The sequence below is a fragment of the Motacilla alba genome, chromosome 2 (genome assembly GCF_015832195.1).
Source record: "Motacilla alba alba isolate MOTALB_02 chromosome 2, Motacilla_alba_V1.0_pri, whole genome shotgun sequence".
Taxonomy (NCBI): domain Eukaryota; kingdom Metazoa; phylum Chordata; class Aves; order Passeriformes; family Motacillidae; genus Motacilla; species Motacilla alba.
In genome coordinates, this window is record NC_052017.1 from 32,145,189 (window position 1) to 32,161,466 (window position 16,278).

The 16,278-nt window shown below is 37.6% G+C and overlaps 1 protein-coding gene across 8 annotated transcripts in view; it reads left to right on the forward strand.

The window, feature by feature from the left end:
- MPP6 (membrane palmitoylated protein 6) overlaps positions 1-16,278 on the forward strand; it is a 63,100-nt gene that overhangs the window by 22,635 nt on the left and 24,187 nt on the right. For 4 of the 8 annotated variants that reach the window (XM_038123446.1, XM_038123435.1, XM_038123426.1 and 1 more), the window contains 2 exons: positions 8,776-8,897; positions 13,677-13,829. In XM_038123446.1, the coding sequence (XP_037979374.1) occupies positions 8,781-8,897; positions 13,677-13,829 (270 nt within the window). In that variant the 5' untranslated portion in view covers positions 8,776-8,780. The remainder of the gene's footprint in view (positions 1-8,775; positions 8,898-13,676; positions 13,830-16,278) is intronic. The other 4 variants (XM_038123472.1, XM_038123416.1, XM_038123485.1 and 1 more) reach the window with 1 other exon arrangement.

The following is a 16,278-nucleotide window of genomic DNA, read 5'->3' on the forward strand; positions in this document are numbered from 1 at the left end:
CTCGGTCCTCAGTTAGGATTCCTATGCTTGAAGCTGTGAAACGAAGTAGTGTTAAAAGCAACAGTAGTATCTGGATGATATGTGGTTTCTGGTGCATTTCCTTGTCTGAGCATTTTCACTAAAGCAAAAGTGGACCAAAACCAAAGTGCCAAAAACTAATTTGAAACCTCGAGTAATAGCAGTGGGACAAAATATATGTGTAGTATTTTCACTGAAGAAAGAGGACATTTTGTTCAGTTACAGTTTTAAATTTTGGAAGAGCGTGACATTTAAAGTGTACCTTTGTGTACTGTTTTGTGACAGACCAGTAGAGTGAGCTGACAGTATGATGCAACTGTAAGAAGGTCAAAATAGATCTCATTATCTCTCCCTATCACTAGAGAGAAAAGTATTAAAGGTGTTGTGCAAGGCACTCACGAGACTCTCATCTGATATGTTTTCCACACTTCTTACTGTCTATATGGAAAAAGGTGCAGAGTGGAGAAGGGTGTAGGGCAGTTATGCCAGGTTTGCCTCTTTCCCAGTCGATATAGGAGAGGAGAAACCTTCTGAAGGGCAGAAAATTGCCCTCTTCATGTTACAGATTAAGAACAGGGAGCAGAAAGAATTGTTAATCTAGATTTCCTATTAACCAAGATTAAGGAAATGCCCAGATATCCAAAGTGTGGATTGTTTATAATGCTATCCTCCTGATACTCTGAGTGATCAGGTGCCTTCAGACACAAGGATGCAGACACCCCTGGGATACAAACTGCAGTGAAACCAACATCATCTCTGGTAATAAGATTCATCACAGATCTCTGGAACTGCAGTGTTGTTACTTTGCTACACAGTGGAGTATCTAATTTTGTTTGTTTGAAGTATCTTGTCTTTTTTGTAGACGTGCATGCTACAGAACAGCTCTGTAACTAATGTTCTGAACTGTTTCATTTGCACTGACAGTAGAGTACGTTACAAGTCTTGTGAATTTTAGCTTTCTTTGAAAAAATGCCTATCTAGTGTTCCCAGATGAAAGTGCAAATGGAAAAAGATGCTGATGGCCAAGCTTGGGCCAGTTGCTCCTGGGGTTCCTGGTCTCAAAAGTGGGACACAACATGCAGCTTGCCTTATCCACCATGATGATGTTGATTGGAGACCAGCAGCAAGATGGAAGCATGTTCTTGGAGTGGAAGTCTGCTATCCCTTTGGAAGGGTGTTCATTATTTTCTCTTCAGGTCTAATTTTTTAGTTGTGTGAAGAAGAGATATAATTGAGGAAGAAATCTTAATTCCAGCTGTCCTTAGGCTGAATTTGTGAAGGGGCTAAAACAATAGATGGTTCTGCATGGCTTTCCCTCAAGTGTTTCACCAAGAAAAGTAGTACAGTAAACTGATTCTTTCATTTTGTTTGTTTGTTTGTTACACATGACTTCTTCCTTGCTATATAACTGTCCTCTTTACTTATGTTAGCATTTTTTCAGTCCTGCTTTCTTCAGGCTCTGTCATACTGCAATAGATAAATAATCCTGAGTACTGTGGCAGAAATGCAGATACAAAGCTTTTGATTCATTTGGAAGAGTGTGCATTAGAGGAAGCAGTACTTCAAAAGCTGTACTTAGGCTGTTGTATCTCTTTTGCTGGCATTTTAGACTTCATAAAAACTGGCATTAATTAGCAGGGGTACTGCAGAGAATGGAGGTTTCTTCATCCAGCTACTATTTGCAAAATATCAGGGAGAATGATGGATGTGTGCAATAAGCTCAGCCTGTTGTATAACTTGAGTGGAGTGCAGGATGCATTCTGAAACTTTGTTGAATTTCTCCTATAACTTTTGACTACAAAGTAGTATTTTAGATGCCTAGCCACTGTATGTTTTGCCTTCATTTAACAATCTGTTCAAATACATTCTCCAGTATCTGAACTACTAAGGTAGTTGAAGAACTAAGGGTAGTACAGTCTTTCTTCATCAGAATTGAAAATTCTCCTGGGGCATGTCCTAGTATTCATTTAAAGTACAGTAGTCTTTGTGTGACATCAGTGTATACTTTCTTAATATCCGTAGAGAAAAAGTAAAAACATTTAAAATTTTTTTTAAATTCAGCCTTTTAGAAAACTTCTAGTTGACTTGCTTGTACTTGCTCTGGTTTGTGCTGTATGGTGCTTAAAGTTTTTTTTTCTCTATACATGTCTATTATGTGCATGTATGTCCTTCCTCAGTTAATTTCTGTGCCTGAAGCCTGCATCATTTTCCTCTAATTAAAAAAGGTCAGAAAACTTGGTAATACCTAGCACTTATATATGTCTTATCTTCAAAGCATTGAGCTTAGTTAGCATGAAGTTAATTGCCTTTGTACTTTATGAAATATTTTTCTGGGCAATCCTTTAAGAAAGAGAAGTCTGATATAATTTCCTAAAAACTATATTTTAGTGTATCTGTCCTCAATATCTTGTTGTTGATCATGATATATGTATTTAAATAAGACTTAAGCTTTTAATTCTGCGAGTTTTGGAATTTTGATGTTTTGTTCCCTTTTTATCTTTGCTGAGATTACTTTTAAATAGTGCTTTTATTTTTTCCAAAAGATGCAGCTGTGAGGTCCATCTGTTCGTCAGAAAATTTGTGCTTCGTCTTTTTATAGACAATCTTCGCAGCCTGAAAGAAGTATGTCTGCAGTGTTCAAGCTGGGAAGGGGTTGTTGGCTCTTCCCTATAGGTTTTGTGACCTTCACAGTCATGGAAAATGGGCATGAAAGATATAGTTGAGCCAGGTTTGATAAGGGTAGGGACTGCTTGAGCTTCTATTTATAGGTATGTTAAAATAGCTCCATTTGGCTTGCCAGTAGACTTGGAGAAAATGAAGTTAAAAAAACATTAATAAACTTTTCTAAGCACTTATGTTATTTCTTTTCAATATGCAGAAATTCAGTGGGCAGAATTTGAATATCCAGAGGAACATTGATTCTTATCAATTAGACTTTTCCTTCTTCCTTTAAAAATTCATTGCCATATGTAATTCTGCAGTCAGTAAAGTGTTCATGCTGCAGACAGCAGCTTTCTTCATTAATCAACCTTACTGTCTTTTTAGAGGAGGTCTGCTGTGTTTGCTGGCTTAGGATGGGGTCCTGTTTAGAAGAGATGCGTGAGGGATGTTACAATGGAACGCTGCCCAGGAATGTCTGAGTTAAAGGTGGCTGTTCAGGGCTGGCCCAGCGCTCCCTGCTTGGCAGTGTCTGTCAGCTAGGAGGTGCAAGGTGTGTGGGTGGGTGCTTGAAGGAGTGTCATTGCACCCCTGCTGCAGTCAGCAGCATGTGTGGAGCAGGTGACTGATTTGTAGAGGAGCGCAGGACAGAGCTGCAGAGCTCCACCACTCCTGTAGTGCTCGCTGCTCTGGAGCTGCTGCTGAGAGTGATCCTGCTCAGTGCATGCAGCTGCTGGCTGTGAAAACACAAACATAATGTTGTATGTGCTCACTGCATAGTGCTTCCCTGAGACTTCTATCTGAAAATACGGCTTCTGAAACTTACTTTAGCAGTAGTAAGACAGCTTTGTCAGCCTTTCATATATTCTTGGTCAATAGCCTGTTTGTGAATGAACTTGTGAAATATTCTCAGAATGTTAACTTGTTCATAGGTACTCCTTTTCTGTGTTCTAGACTGCCAAAAACAGTATAATTTGTGACTGGGGAGAGAAGTGGCCAAGACAAAAACAAGTTTTTTTTTTTTTTCCTTTTCCTTTTATTTTAGCATAATGGTCATTATTTAAAAACCTTAAACACAAATGGGAAAAAAGTTAGAGTTGTCATTGGTTAAGAGCTGACAAAGTTAAAAATTAATCTTCTTTTGTCTGAGCTTATTGTGTGTCTTGTGAAACTTCAATATATTCCCTCTTGAAAAGGTTTTAAATTACACAAGAAACTACTTCTGAAGTTTATGTATATGACAAGATTTTAATCTGACTTTCTAGACTTTGTATGGAGTACCTGCCTTTCCAGTAGTCCTTGAGGTATTTATTATAACTTTCTATCCAGATGAGTAGGCCATGTGGAAATAAATATGCATGTTTATTTAAATATATTATACATAATTTTCTTTTCATTCCTGTTATTTTGTAAGCTTGGAGACTTAATAAAATGAAGCTGAGCTAAAAAAAATTGTGCAAAGTATTCATTCTGAAAAGCTTTAATTTTCCCCAGTGAGTGACACATTTGTCTTCTGTCTGCAAATCTGGAAAATTTATTTAAATGTATGCTTCCTCTTTCCTCTACGTAGAATTAATGTAGACAAGAATTAGGCACTGAAAGAAAGAATAAAAATCAAATTTGGTAGAAGAATCACAGCTGAGAGCTTGGTGAAAACCTGCCTTTTTCTTACAATTACAAGAAGAAAGGAGTTATCAGGGTATCTTTTATGGCTGTTTGATCTGAACTTGCTATTGTAAGGTACGATGTGTAGATTAAACCTTTGAAACATCCTTTGGTTGTCTGAAGAACTCTGTGGGAATTAGGAGGATTTAATTCTGCTTAGTAAATTTTGCATTAGGAAGTGGGATTTCTGTATTCCCACACCTCAGGATGCGTGCTGTTTGCCACGGAGATCAATTAACATCTCTTTGCCCCTTTTCCCTTTTTGAGATGGGGCTCAAATGACAGACTAGTTTCCCTGAATGTGGGGTCATATGTATGGTAGGAATAAATTGTTCAGTGCATGTACACAGCAGACCGGTATGTTCCTGCTGAGTCTTGCTTGAGGCTTTAAACTCGCTGCAGTTATGAAGATGTTTTTTGAAAATTGACTGTGGAAATTAATTCTGTGTGTATTCCCTGTCACGAAAGCCGGGGGCTGAAGTTGTAAATTTCCTCTTAGGAGTCCCGGCTCAGACTCAGTTCTGTTGTCACCCTTTCCTAAGAATCCCTGTATTTCAGCACCTTGCCTCAACTGAGAGTCTGTTTCTGCCACCCAGTTCTTCCTGGTGTGTCTGGAGGCTGTTGTCAGTGTGTTTCTTGTAATATGTGTGTATTCCTAGGTGTTTTTTTTAACCATTGTAATCAGCCATGCCTGTCTCATGGTGTCCTCACAAAAACAAATCCTTATGTGTTGTGATGAGAGTTTAAAGTTTTCCCCAGATGGGTCATTGAATATAGAAGCAGGCTTGTCTTCAGAGAGAGAGAGGTGAATGGTAGAACTCTGGAAGTCAGTGTAGTCTTACTATTTTCCTGTAAAAGATGGGACAAGAGAGGGAAGAGAGACCCAATTAGTTTTCCACTGAAGGAAAAGCACACATTTCTTCTTTATTGTACACCAAAGTATCCAATAATAATAAGCACTTCTGACAACCTGGTTTATGCAATTTGTTCATGTAGTCCTTAGTTCTTCAGTATGCCTGACTTGAATGTAAGTTCTACAGGGCTTTCTACCCCCCAGTGAGTAACTTCTATCAACATTTCAAGGGCAGATTCGCCACAAAAGAGATGTGCGGCTCAAAAGGCAATTCTTGATGGGATATTTAGATTTGGTAGTCTCAAAACTCCTCAGTTCCATCTGTTTCTTGCTTGGTAGGAGCTGATCTTTTAAGTAAAACTTTCCTACCTAAGTACTTTCATCTTCAGCTTTCATTCCTGCTGCTCAGGAATAAGAGAAGATGCTTTTGTAAAAGTGCTAAGGTGGCTTTACCCCAGAAAGAAAAAAGGGAAATTGTTTAAATGAGTGCTACTTGAAATTCCATGTGAATCTACATTATTCTGAAAGATCATTATAATTAAGCCTTGAAACAAAGTATCTCCTGTTGTTTGTTGTCTAATAAATCCTAGAAATGAGTAAATGAAAGCTTCTTGAATAGATACAGAAAAACCGGTTCCATAATACATTTCCCAAAGTGTCTTCCCCTCCTCCCACCTCTGCCCTTAGTCTTCAGATAAATCAAACTTTTTGAAAGTACCTGTATGAATATCTAAGGCATATGTAGTCAGTATATTGCTTAGACTTTCAAAGCTATTTTCACACGTGAACAAATAGCAGTTTTTCACATTAAACAGGAACTATATTTGGAAGTGGCCCATGACTTGCGTAATGCACATAAAACACTGAGATTAAAATGCTTTGTCTAGTCCATCAAAAATGTATCCATATATTTGTGGTCTATTCTTTTTAATTAAACCAGGAGGCATAATTCCTGTTGGAATATGCTCTTGATGATTTTTTTGGCAAATAACATTTGATCATGTTCTGAATATTTTGCCAGGTGAGTGTAAAGCAGTGGAACATGGTGAAGCATATATGTTCCTCTGCCTACCATGTGCTAGGTAATAGGTGCAAAGACTGTCGAAGCTTAACCTTTCTCTCATGCTAAAATTGTTTTGCTTAACATTTTAACTGTTCGAAATAAAGGGATACTTAAAGGTATTATTTTTTTATTCAACTACTTGGAAAGATCTTCCCTTTAAGATGGGGAACTATCTACACTGAGGCAATATTGAGCCTCATACTGTGTTCAAACACAAACAATACAGCATGAGTAAAGGTGCCTTATCCTGCCTTTTTGGTTTGCTTTCTTATATTGAGGCAACACTATTTATAGCTAAGAAGACTCTTGCCATGATGGCTGTGCCATGAGAGAAGGCAACTAACACACAACTGTACGAAGCTGTTTCTGAGAACAGCTGGTTTTGGTTTTGATGACCTGGAATGCAAGTCTGCCTTTGGAAATTTTTTGAACTCTGCATGTTGATAAAGCTGGTTGCTTTTTTCTAATAATGCTGAAATATACTTAAGTAGTTCTTATGCTAGATGTTTCTGAAACCTTTATTACATAAAATATTAATTTGAAAATACCCTGACTACTTGTATGAAGATATTCTTCTGAAGCTTAACATTGCTCCTAACATTTTCTTTTTGATGATAAAGTTTTTATGTAGAGATTATTTTTTAAAATTTGATCTAAGGCAGAATTCTGAAAGGCTTAAGTAAGGAACAGGATAATATGGAGATAATATGAACAATGTGTTTATTATAGATGTTTTTGTCACCATCAAGTGCTGGAATTGCAGCTGGTAGTTGGAATGCATACTTTGACTTCAAGGAAGCTTTGCATTTTATCTGATTATTTGTAGGAGAAAAAGTGCTAACCTGAAATTCCTCAAAAAAGAATTTACGTAACTGTTAAAAATGTACAGAAAGCTTATTATTCTAACACTTGCATTATTATGCAGCACCTATGACGTAAATTGGCCAGAAACATCTGCCCACTTCTGCAGATAGTACAGCTTGTGTGACTACATTAAAAGTCACGAGTCTGAAACTGGGGATTGAGAAAATGTGAAGAAGGTAATTTCATCTGCAGCTGAACTAGTCAGGATGTAGGACATACCTAGTCTGGGGAAGACTGTTTGCATGGTAATTTTGTAACTTTATTTAATGTGTGGTTGCTGACAGGACTTTGTCTGTTACAAAGTAGAAATAATGCTGCTTCAAAATCTGAAAACATAAAGTGTCATTTTCCCTCCTACTCACGGTTTCACAGAAAATTCACTTTTTTTGAAACTAAAAGTGTGGTTAAAACATTTAACATAATACAGGTCTTTTGATATGCACTGCTGTAGTTAAAATGTCGCACGTGAGTTCATTTGCTTGTTGAAAAGTCAGTTCCACTTAACAGAAGGAATGGCCAGACATTTTTTTCTTCAGATGGAATTTTCTAGGAAGAATTGGAATCAGAAAGTAGGTGTTGAGAAATGCAGTTTGTTCTTTTACTGTGCAGTTTCATAATAGCTTTCATTATAAAGTAGTGAGGAAATTTAAGGGTAAATTCCTGTGTGGGAGAAGGGGCATATAGGCTTTTCTGATTCTCTTGGTATATACTACTCTGCAACATGCAGAGCGTTGCAGAACACAGTGGTTATTCCAAGGCTTCTGGGCTTGTTGGGAATCTCAACAGGAGATTTTGTTAGTACACCTGTGTGTGTGTCTATTTGAACATGCATATATAGCTTGGCAGGAGTTTAAAAGAGTAAAGTTAAGAACAAGAACAAATTCTCTAAACTCACCTCAATGACTTCAGGGGATCAGACAGCTGGGATGGTGGCATTTTCTGACATTTCTTTAGGCAGCATTGTTGACTCTCAGCCAAGAGTGGTTCTCTCAGCAAGTCTGAGGGTACCGGGCAGGCGCGATGCATTTCTCATTGTAGGGTGTACTTCCCATTGCAGTGTGTTGTGGGACCAGGCTGGCGTTAGTGTCTGCACTGTGTGCACTTAGTGCCAGAGTGCAATGGGTCAGGACTGGCCGTAAAGGACTGCCAGGGTGGACACAAGTGTTCCCACAGTAAGAGTTGCCTTAGAAGCAAATTTTAGGTTTAAAAAAATTGGTTTGGAACGATGTGTTCATTTTTACAACAGTGAATCTGCCTCCACAAGCATTGTAAAACTTGTGGGTTGCTGTATGTATGAGGGCTGAAAACTTCTGAAAAATACAAAATAAAAAAGAGTACTGAAGGAGTTGATTTTATTGTGTTTGGAAGATTATGCATACCTTATACATAGTTTATACTTGTTTGTTTTCTCAATCCTTAGTAGCAAATCTTGGAAGGAATGTGCTGGGTCTGGGTTCAATTGGATAGAGCCTTTATTTCATTTTTCAGACACACACACAAAAAAAGTTCTTTTTTTGTTCTGTTCCCTTGTTCTCAGTAGATGTATTTGACTGCTTAACGTCTTTGAAGTTAATGTTGTGGTGTTTCCCAGCGCTTTTGCTCCTTATGGAAGCCTGTTTTAGTCAGTATTTACTTTTTGTTTTTGTTTTGTCAGCAGCCATGCAGCAGGTCTTAGACAACCTTACTGATCTGCCGACATCGACAGGCGCTGAAGAAATAGACCTGATTTTTCTTAAAGGAATTATGGAAAACCCTATCGTAAGATCGCTTGCTAAGGTATTTCAATTTGCTGCTTTGAGTAGAATCTAGAGATGTTTTAAGTCTTACATTATTTTGTGAACATTGAGTGTGAATTGAGGTATCCACAACACGTTGTTGGTTCATCTTATTAAAAGACTTGAAGGCCAGCTTGAAGGTGAAGAGTTGGTGTAATTTCTGTGCATGCTGGTTAATAATCATATAGAAAAATCTAGAGGAAGATGAAAAATTCAGAGACTACAGAAATAATGTGGTTATATTATTTATGAAGAAAAAATCATAATATTTGAAATTAGAAGCAGTTGATTTTAATGTAGTCTTGTAACCACTGTTGTGTGCATAACTCATATGCCTTATGACTTCTAGTGGTTTTGTCAGAGATGAAAAGTGAGAGCAGTCACCTTCATTATCCCATGACATGAAATGAAATGAAAATGTTTTCTCTTCATCTTTAGCTCAAAATTGCTTTCTGATATGCCAAGAAAATATTCTCTCCATACCCTTTCCTGGATCTCAGACTAATGGTTTTATCGTTGATTGTCAGCTCTCTAAAACATGGATTATCCTAAGTTTTTTTTCTTGGATTACAAAAATCTTTTATGTATGGGTGGTAGCAATCAATCATAAATATGTAAGGTGATACTTGCAAAAAAATCTTTGGACTCTTTAATTAAAATGTAGCTGGTCTTACCAGTAGGAAATGCAGTCAAATACTGCACATCACTTGTATGTGTTCTTAATCTTACTTCATAAAAATAAGCTCCTTTCATGAGGAAAACCCAGTTAACTTAAATACAGCTGTCTCTTTAATAGGAATAGACATCTGAAAGCAGTGCCCTCTGGGCAGGTATGAAATCCTCTGTAAAGCTAAAGGATTGTTGTCCAGGGATTTTGTACAGTGTAAAAATCTAGAAAGGAAAATTTCTCATGAGAATTCATATAAAAATTTACTTCTGTTTAGCTGTTCAAAAAATTAGTTTTAAGTTGAAGACATGGCACAGTAATAAACTTAGAAGTAATGGAAGTGTCTTATCTGCTGGTGAGATGACTGCAGAGAAAAAGATTTGTGTACTAAATTTACTAAAGTAAAAGCATTTTTTTACTGTCAGTGGGAACAACTTTAAGTATCTGCTGCATAAGTCATCTTTAATATTTATCATGAAGAAAATGTTCACTGCAAAGCCTTTTTTTCTTATAAAGAATTTGTGCTTTAATGGCCAGTAACAATTAGGTGGAATTTAATTACTAGCAGATGTAAAAAAAAAGTGCTTGTAATGAAAACAGATTCTTAACTGTACACATGCTTTATGTAGAATGCTTAAAGGTTTTAATTGTGTTCACATGGTGTGACTGCACTCATATTTTCTTTGTAATTATTTTGGAAAAATCCTCAGTCTTAACAAGCAGTGCTAAGTAAGGGTAAGATCAAAACACATTTGGTGAAGCATATGTAATTCACATATTTGTCCCTAAAAATACATAAACTTGCTTTTCTGTTAGAAGAGCTGGTTCTCAGTTCTCAGTCTTCTCAGTTCTCTGAGATGGTTACATTGTTTAAGCAGAATAATTTCAAAGCAGGCCAGAAATGCAAAAGCTTTTTCATTTTCCTTTATTAGCCAATTATTGAGACTAATCATTATGTAAAGTACACCAAAAGGGACAATAAGAAACTTGGGGAAATGTGCCACAAGCTATGCAAACTTATTTTCTCCTTTTGGTCCTTAAATAAATGAAGGTGAACAATAAGTATAGTAGTTAGTTTATTGTATTTTGCAGTGCAGTTTGGCTGATCTTTTAAAACTGGGTTACATTCATTTCACACTTTTATTGTATAGAATAAAGGTGATAAGGTAGAAATTACAGATTTTTTTTTAGGATAGGGTTCTTTCACTGAACCCATCCACTATTCAGTAGGTGGTAGAGGAAAGGAGAACTGTTATAATTGTAAATGTTTTTTCCTGTCACTGATGTTTATAGAGTCATAGAGTAGTTTTGGTTGGAGGTGGCCTTTAAAGGTCACCTTGTCTAACCCTCTTGCAATGAGCAGGGACATCTTCAACTAGATCAGGTTGCTCAGGGCCCCGTTCAGCCTGACCTTGATTGTTTCCAAGGATGGAGCATTTGCAACCTTTCTGGGCAACCTATTGTGGTGTTTTACCACACCAGTCCAAAAACTTTTCTTCCTTATATCTAGTCTCAATCTACCCTCTTTTAGTTTAAAATCATCATGCCCTGTCCTGTTGCCAAAGGCCCTACTAAAAGTTTGTTCCCATCTTTCTTGTATGCCCCCTTTAAGTATTGAAAGACTGCTGTAAGGTCTTCCCAGAGTCTTCTCTTTTCCAGACTTAAAACGCCAACTCCCTATCTTTCTTATGCTGATGTTTGTGTTCAATCCTAACTAGTCTTTAGAATTATTATGCTTTTTGGAAAATAACTGTTGAACTTGGAACAAACATGAATTCTCCTCGGTTTTGCTACTGAACTATGGTATCAAAATTCTCTTCTCCTGGATTGTTAACTATTCTTTCAAACCTCAAAACTTTATCTTCTTTCTGCTACTACACTACTGCTTTTAGCATTGTAGCACAGCCTACAGGAGACCAGGTGAATGCCCAGCCCAGGCCAAGGAAGCATCTTGGGAGTAATCTATAAGTATTTACCCCAGTATTTAAGATATCCGATTGTTGGAGTTAAAAGCCTTACTATTTGAACATTTGGCAGGTATGATATATACTGAATGCACAGAAAGGCTCAATTGAGTTTCAATATTTCTGAAATGTTTTATTGAAATGAAAAAAAAAAAAAAAGGTAATATCCAAGTTAGGTATTCCTATTTGTTTGTTTGTTTTTTAACTTATTCATACCATTCCATATCCTGTTACTCCTCAACATATTACAGGATCAGAGATTGTTCACTGATAAAACTTTATGTTCCCCAGTATATATGTGGCCTTGATTTTGGAGTGAAGGGTGAGAATATTTGTATTGAGATTATATCACTCAGTGTTAGTAGTGTTTTTTTGAAAACAATGAATGAGAAAAAAGGTAACCCATATTCTCTAATCTTACGAAGGTTTTACAGTTGGGTTATGTTTAAAAATCACTAATTTGTGTTTTTACTTGCTGTAAAAGAAGGATATTGTTTACTGTGTGTGTTCTGTACAAAATAGCATTCCCTTATAAAGGAGAATGTGTGTAGGTGCTGAGCTTCCTATAACTTTGTAATCCCAGTTGTTTGGTTTGTATGTGTTGGTGTTGGAAAATGTTTGAAATGCCTTTCTGTTAAGTTAACCTTTCCAGAGTTTGGCCATCAGGCCTGCAGAAATAGCATTTTATAGATATGAAGTACAATTTAATACTCAGATGATTTCAGGAAGCAAAGTTCTCTGCTTTTAGCAAAATTTTATTTTATTGTCTGTTTTAAAGCGGTAATAAGAGAGCAGAAGTGCTCACATACCTTCAAATTATATCTGTGGGAAGTATATATAGATGATTCTGAATTATATCTGTTATCTATATCTATTATGCATTTGTTTTTATATGCAAAGTAATTGCTCCTTTGTAAATTTCTTGTTGCTACAATGTTGAAAATAACTTAATTGAGAATCTGAGGTATTTTTGGCCTCCTCTTATTCCCCAATTCTATGATAGAGCACTGTCTGTAATAAATAAATTAAGCATTCAGAGATGCTTCTCTTCCTGCTCAAAGCACTTACCTTTCAATGAATTTAAGTATCTGCAGAGTTCAGAAAATTATTGTGTCTTCAGGAATAGCTCTAGAAATAGATGAAATGTTACCAAAGAATCACAGGATGGTTGAGGCTGCAAGGGACCTCTGGAGGGCATTTGGTCCAGCTCTCCCTACTCAAGCAGATCTGCCTGGACATGGTTGCCCAGGACCACATCCAGACAGCTTTTGAGTACCACCAAGAAGGGAAACTCCCGTCTTCTCTGGGCAACCTGTGCCAGTGCTCAGTCACCCTCACGCTGGAAAAAATGTTTCCTAATGTTCAGACAGAGCTTCCTGAGTTTCATTTTATGCCCAGTGCCTGCTGTCCTGTCGCCAGTCACCACTGGGAACAGGCTGCCGAGGTCCTCTTTGCATAGTATACCTTTAATGCACATTGATGAGATTTCCCTGAGCCTTCTCTTTTCCAGGCAGAACAGTGATCAGCCTTTCCTCACATAAGAGGGGCTCCAGACCCTTCATCATATTTGTGGTCCTTCTCTGGGCTCTTTCCAAAATGTCCAGAGTGTTCCAGGTGTGGTCTCACTGGTGCTGAGTAACACTCACTCTGCATTAAAAGTAACACTTTTAATGCAGCCCAGGATACTGCCAGCTGCCTTTGACTCCAACTTTTCTTTAGTATTTCCTTCAGTTAGGCTGATTTTAGAATGTGCTGTTCAGAAGGTGTTTGAATGGGAGGAGTCTGACGTAAATGTTTTTCTTGCAGACTCTGAAAAGATCCCATAGTTCCTTTTCTGCCCTTCTTCTAGAAGGTGTACGTGTCAAGGATTCCAAAGCAGCAAAAGTCCTGAGGTGCTGTACTGTGGATACAGCAGTGCTTGGTGTGTATAGCATAGAGGAGATATGCACTTAAAAGCCTCTCTGGTATGTGCTGCTTATAAAGTTAATTTGGAGCTGTAGTGGAGCATGCAAAGTCCTTCAGCAGTTGAATCGGGTTATCCTATATATAATTTTTCTGGCTTTTCTGCTGAAGATTGCACTGAAAAGTTTATGGATTTGAACCACTCAAAACTTACTTACATTTTAGTCTCATTTATTTAATCTTACAGGCTCACGAACGACTGGAAGATTCTAAACTTGAGGCTGTCAGTGACAACAACCTGGAGCTGGTGAATGAAATTCTTGAAGACATCAGTCCCTTAGTAAATAAGGATGAAAACGTTGCAGAATTGGTTGGAATACTCAAGGAGCCTCATTTTCAGGTGCCACCTTTTTACTGTATGTTACCAACTTACTGTATCAGTGTCCACATACAGATCTAGGAATAACAATGAAACAAAACTTGAACTATAACAAACTGTAATATGTAGGATTTTAATCTAAAAAAATGGCTTTATTTTTAACCAGAAGCCATGTTAAAAATAATCATGATTTTATTCTTTTATATAATTTCAAAAATGCCTTTACTCACTGTATTAAATTCTACTGGAGTTTCTGCTCTAAATCTTGGACAAGCTTTTACTTCCTGTATGACTGGTGTTTCCATAAAAATTCCCTGAAGGCTTGCTTCATCTGTAACGTTTCCAGGTGATCTCAGTTCCTGATCATGAGCATTGTGCATTTCAGTTCAGCTGTTTGCACTCATACTCGTGTGTAAGATTTGCAGAGTGAATGAACGTGATTCTTCTGTGAGCCGATCTGCACTGCAGCTGAAGCTGAGGCTCTGCAGCTCTCTCATTGTTGCTCTGCTTAAGTGAAGTGTTGACATATGCTTGTCAAAAGCAGATGTTTTTGCATTTTGCTGTTTCTATGACTAGCTTCTGTATTGAGCCTCAAAGATCAAGGTTTGAAAATCCTTTGTAGATTCTGGCATTTCTAGGTAGGGCTTAGTGGACTTTGCTACTTCAGTGGACTGTACTAAGCTAAAGGTATTCTGTAGAAGAACATAAACAACTTTTTGCCATGGTATAAGTGGGTTTCTTTTGGCAGACAGCTATGAAGTCATAGGCATTTTTGGGACACTTTTTCCCTAGGTTTTCTGTTACATGTTGTACAAACATAGGAGTGAGATATATTACTGCTTAGCATGGATAAACACGGAAGATGTTTTTGGTTGTATTGTGTCCTATTGGAAAAGAAATCACTTCAAGAACTCAGCTTTTGGGGCTGTAGCTTTTCTGAGTACTGACAATTCCTCTGCCTCTCCTGTGTCGGCCTCCCTTGTGCTCTTACTTGTCCAGAAACGCATCGTAGCAGAGTGATGAAAAACTGTGATTTGGAGACTTACTGGTGCATAAACCTGCAAATCAGCCTTTGATCCCGTAGAAGAAATTGGTACTTGAAAAGGACTGAATGAGTTTGGAGGAATTGATAGTTAAATGCACAAGGATTAGAACTGAGGGCCAACTGTGCGCTGACAGACTTGACAATGATCCATTGTGTTAGAGAAAATAAAGCTGAGAGACAAAGAGGATGATGAAGCAAAAGATGAAAAGGGCATAACAATTGAAGTGCTGCACTTTGAAAGGCTCAGTAGCGATGATCTCTGGAGAGAGATGGCAAAGGCCAGAGCTTGGGAAAAGGATCTTTGGGGTGGAAACTGGAGATGGCCTGTAGGAGACGGGTCAAATAAGAATTTTTGGATGACTAAGAATCAAATAAGAATTACGGGGTGAATAGCCAACACCAAGGCAAACCCAGCATTTATTCCTGTTCTGTGGTCAGATCTACAGAGAGGCAGAATGTGATGGTGGTGTCAGATACTTCATTAGTTCAGCCTTAAGCAACTTAAACATGTAATGTAAAAGTTCCAAAATAGCTGGTGAACTGGAATGTCAGTATTTATGCTCTTTCTTGTACCTTTTTTGTTGCTTGGTATATAAGGAGCAGACATTAAACTGCATCTGTGCTATCTTTACAGTTTTACTCAGTATTTTTTAGTGCTTCCTAATTGTATGTTAAAGGTCCATTTAGCAAACATCTCTTCTGTTTTCCTTCCCTGTCCCAGCAGTAGGTGTCTAGTGAGGGCTGTAAGGCTAGAACAAACCAACAATGATACCTTCCAAAATGTGTTGTGAAGATTTAGTGATCTGTTGCTAAGACTTCTGAGTGAGAAGTAGTGTCATCCATCTGTGGTTCTCTTCCATGAGCTTATTCAGTTGTTTTTTCATCTCATGTGAAAATCTGTCATTCATGGCATCCCCCATTTTGTGGAGACTGTGCTCTTTTTGTTTTGAGACTGCCTCCTGTCAATTTCACTTAATATTCCCGTCCTCTTGTGTAGGAAGAAAGTGAACAGTTTTTCTTAATCAGCTTTTTCATGTTACTTGTGGTTTGAGAGACCTCATTGTGTCTCTCTGTGTCAAATAAATAAAATGAAGGGAAGCAAAACTGTATACAGCATGGATTTCTAAAGTATAATAAGTAAAGTATAATAATTTACATTGCATTTCCTACTCATGGCCTAAAAGTTCCTGGTATTTGGTTTGCCTATTTAACAGCTGATGAATAGAACAGAAGAGTTCACTTAGAAGGGACCTACAGTGATCATCTGCTCTAGCTTCCTTACCAATTCAGAGTTGGCTGAAAATGAAAGCCTGTTATTGAGGATGTTGTCCAAATGCCTGTTAAATACTGACAGACATGGGGCATCAACCACCTCTTTAGGACCCTATTCCAGTGTTTGACCACCCTGTCAGGAAGGAAGAGGTT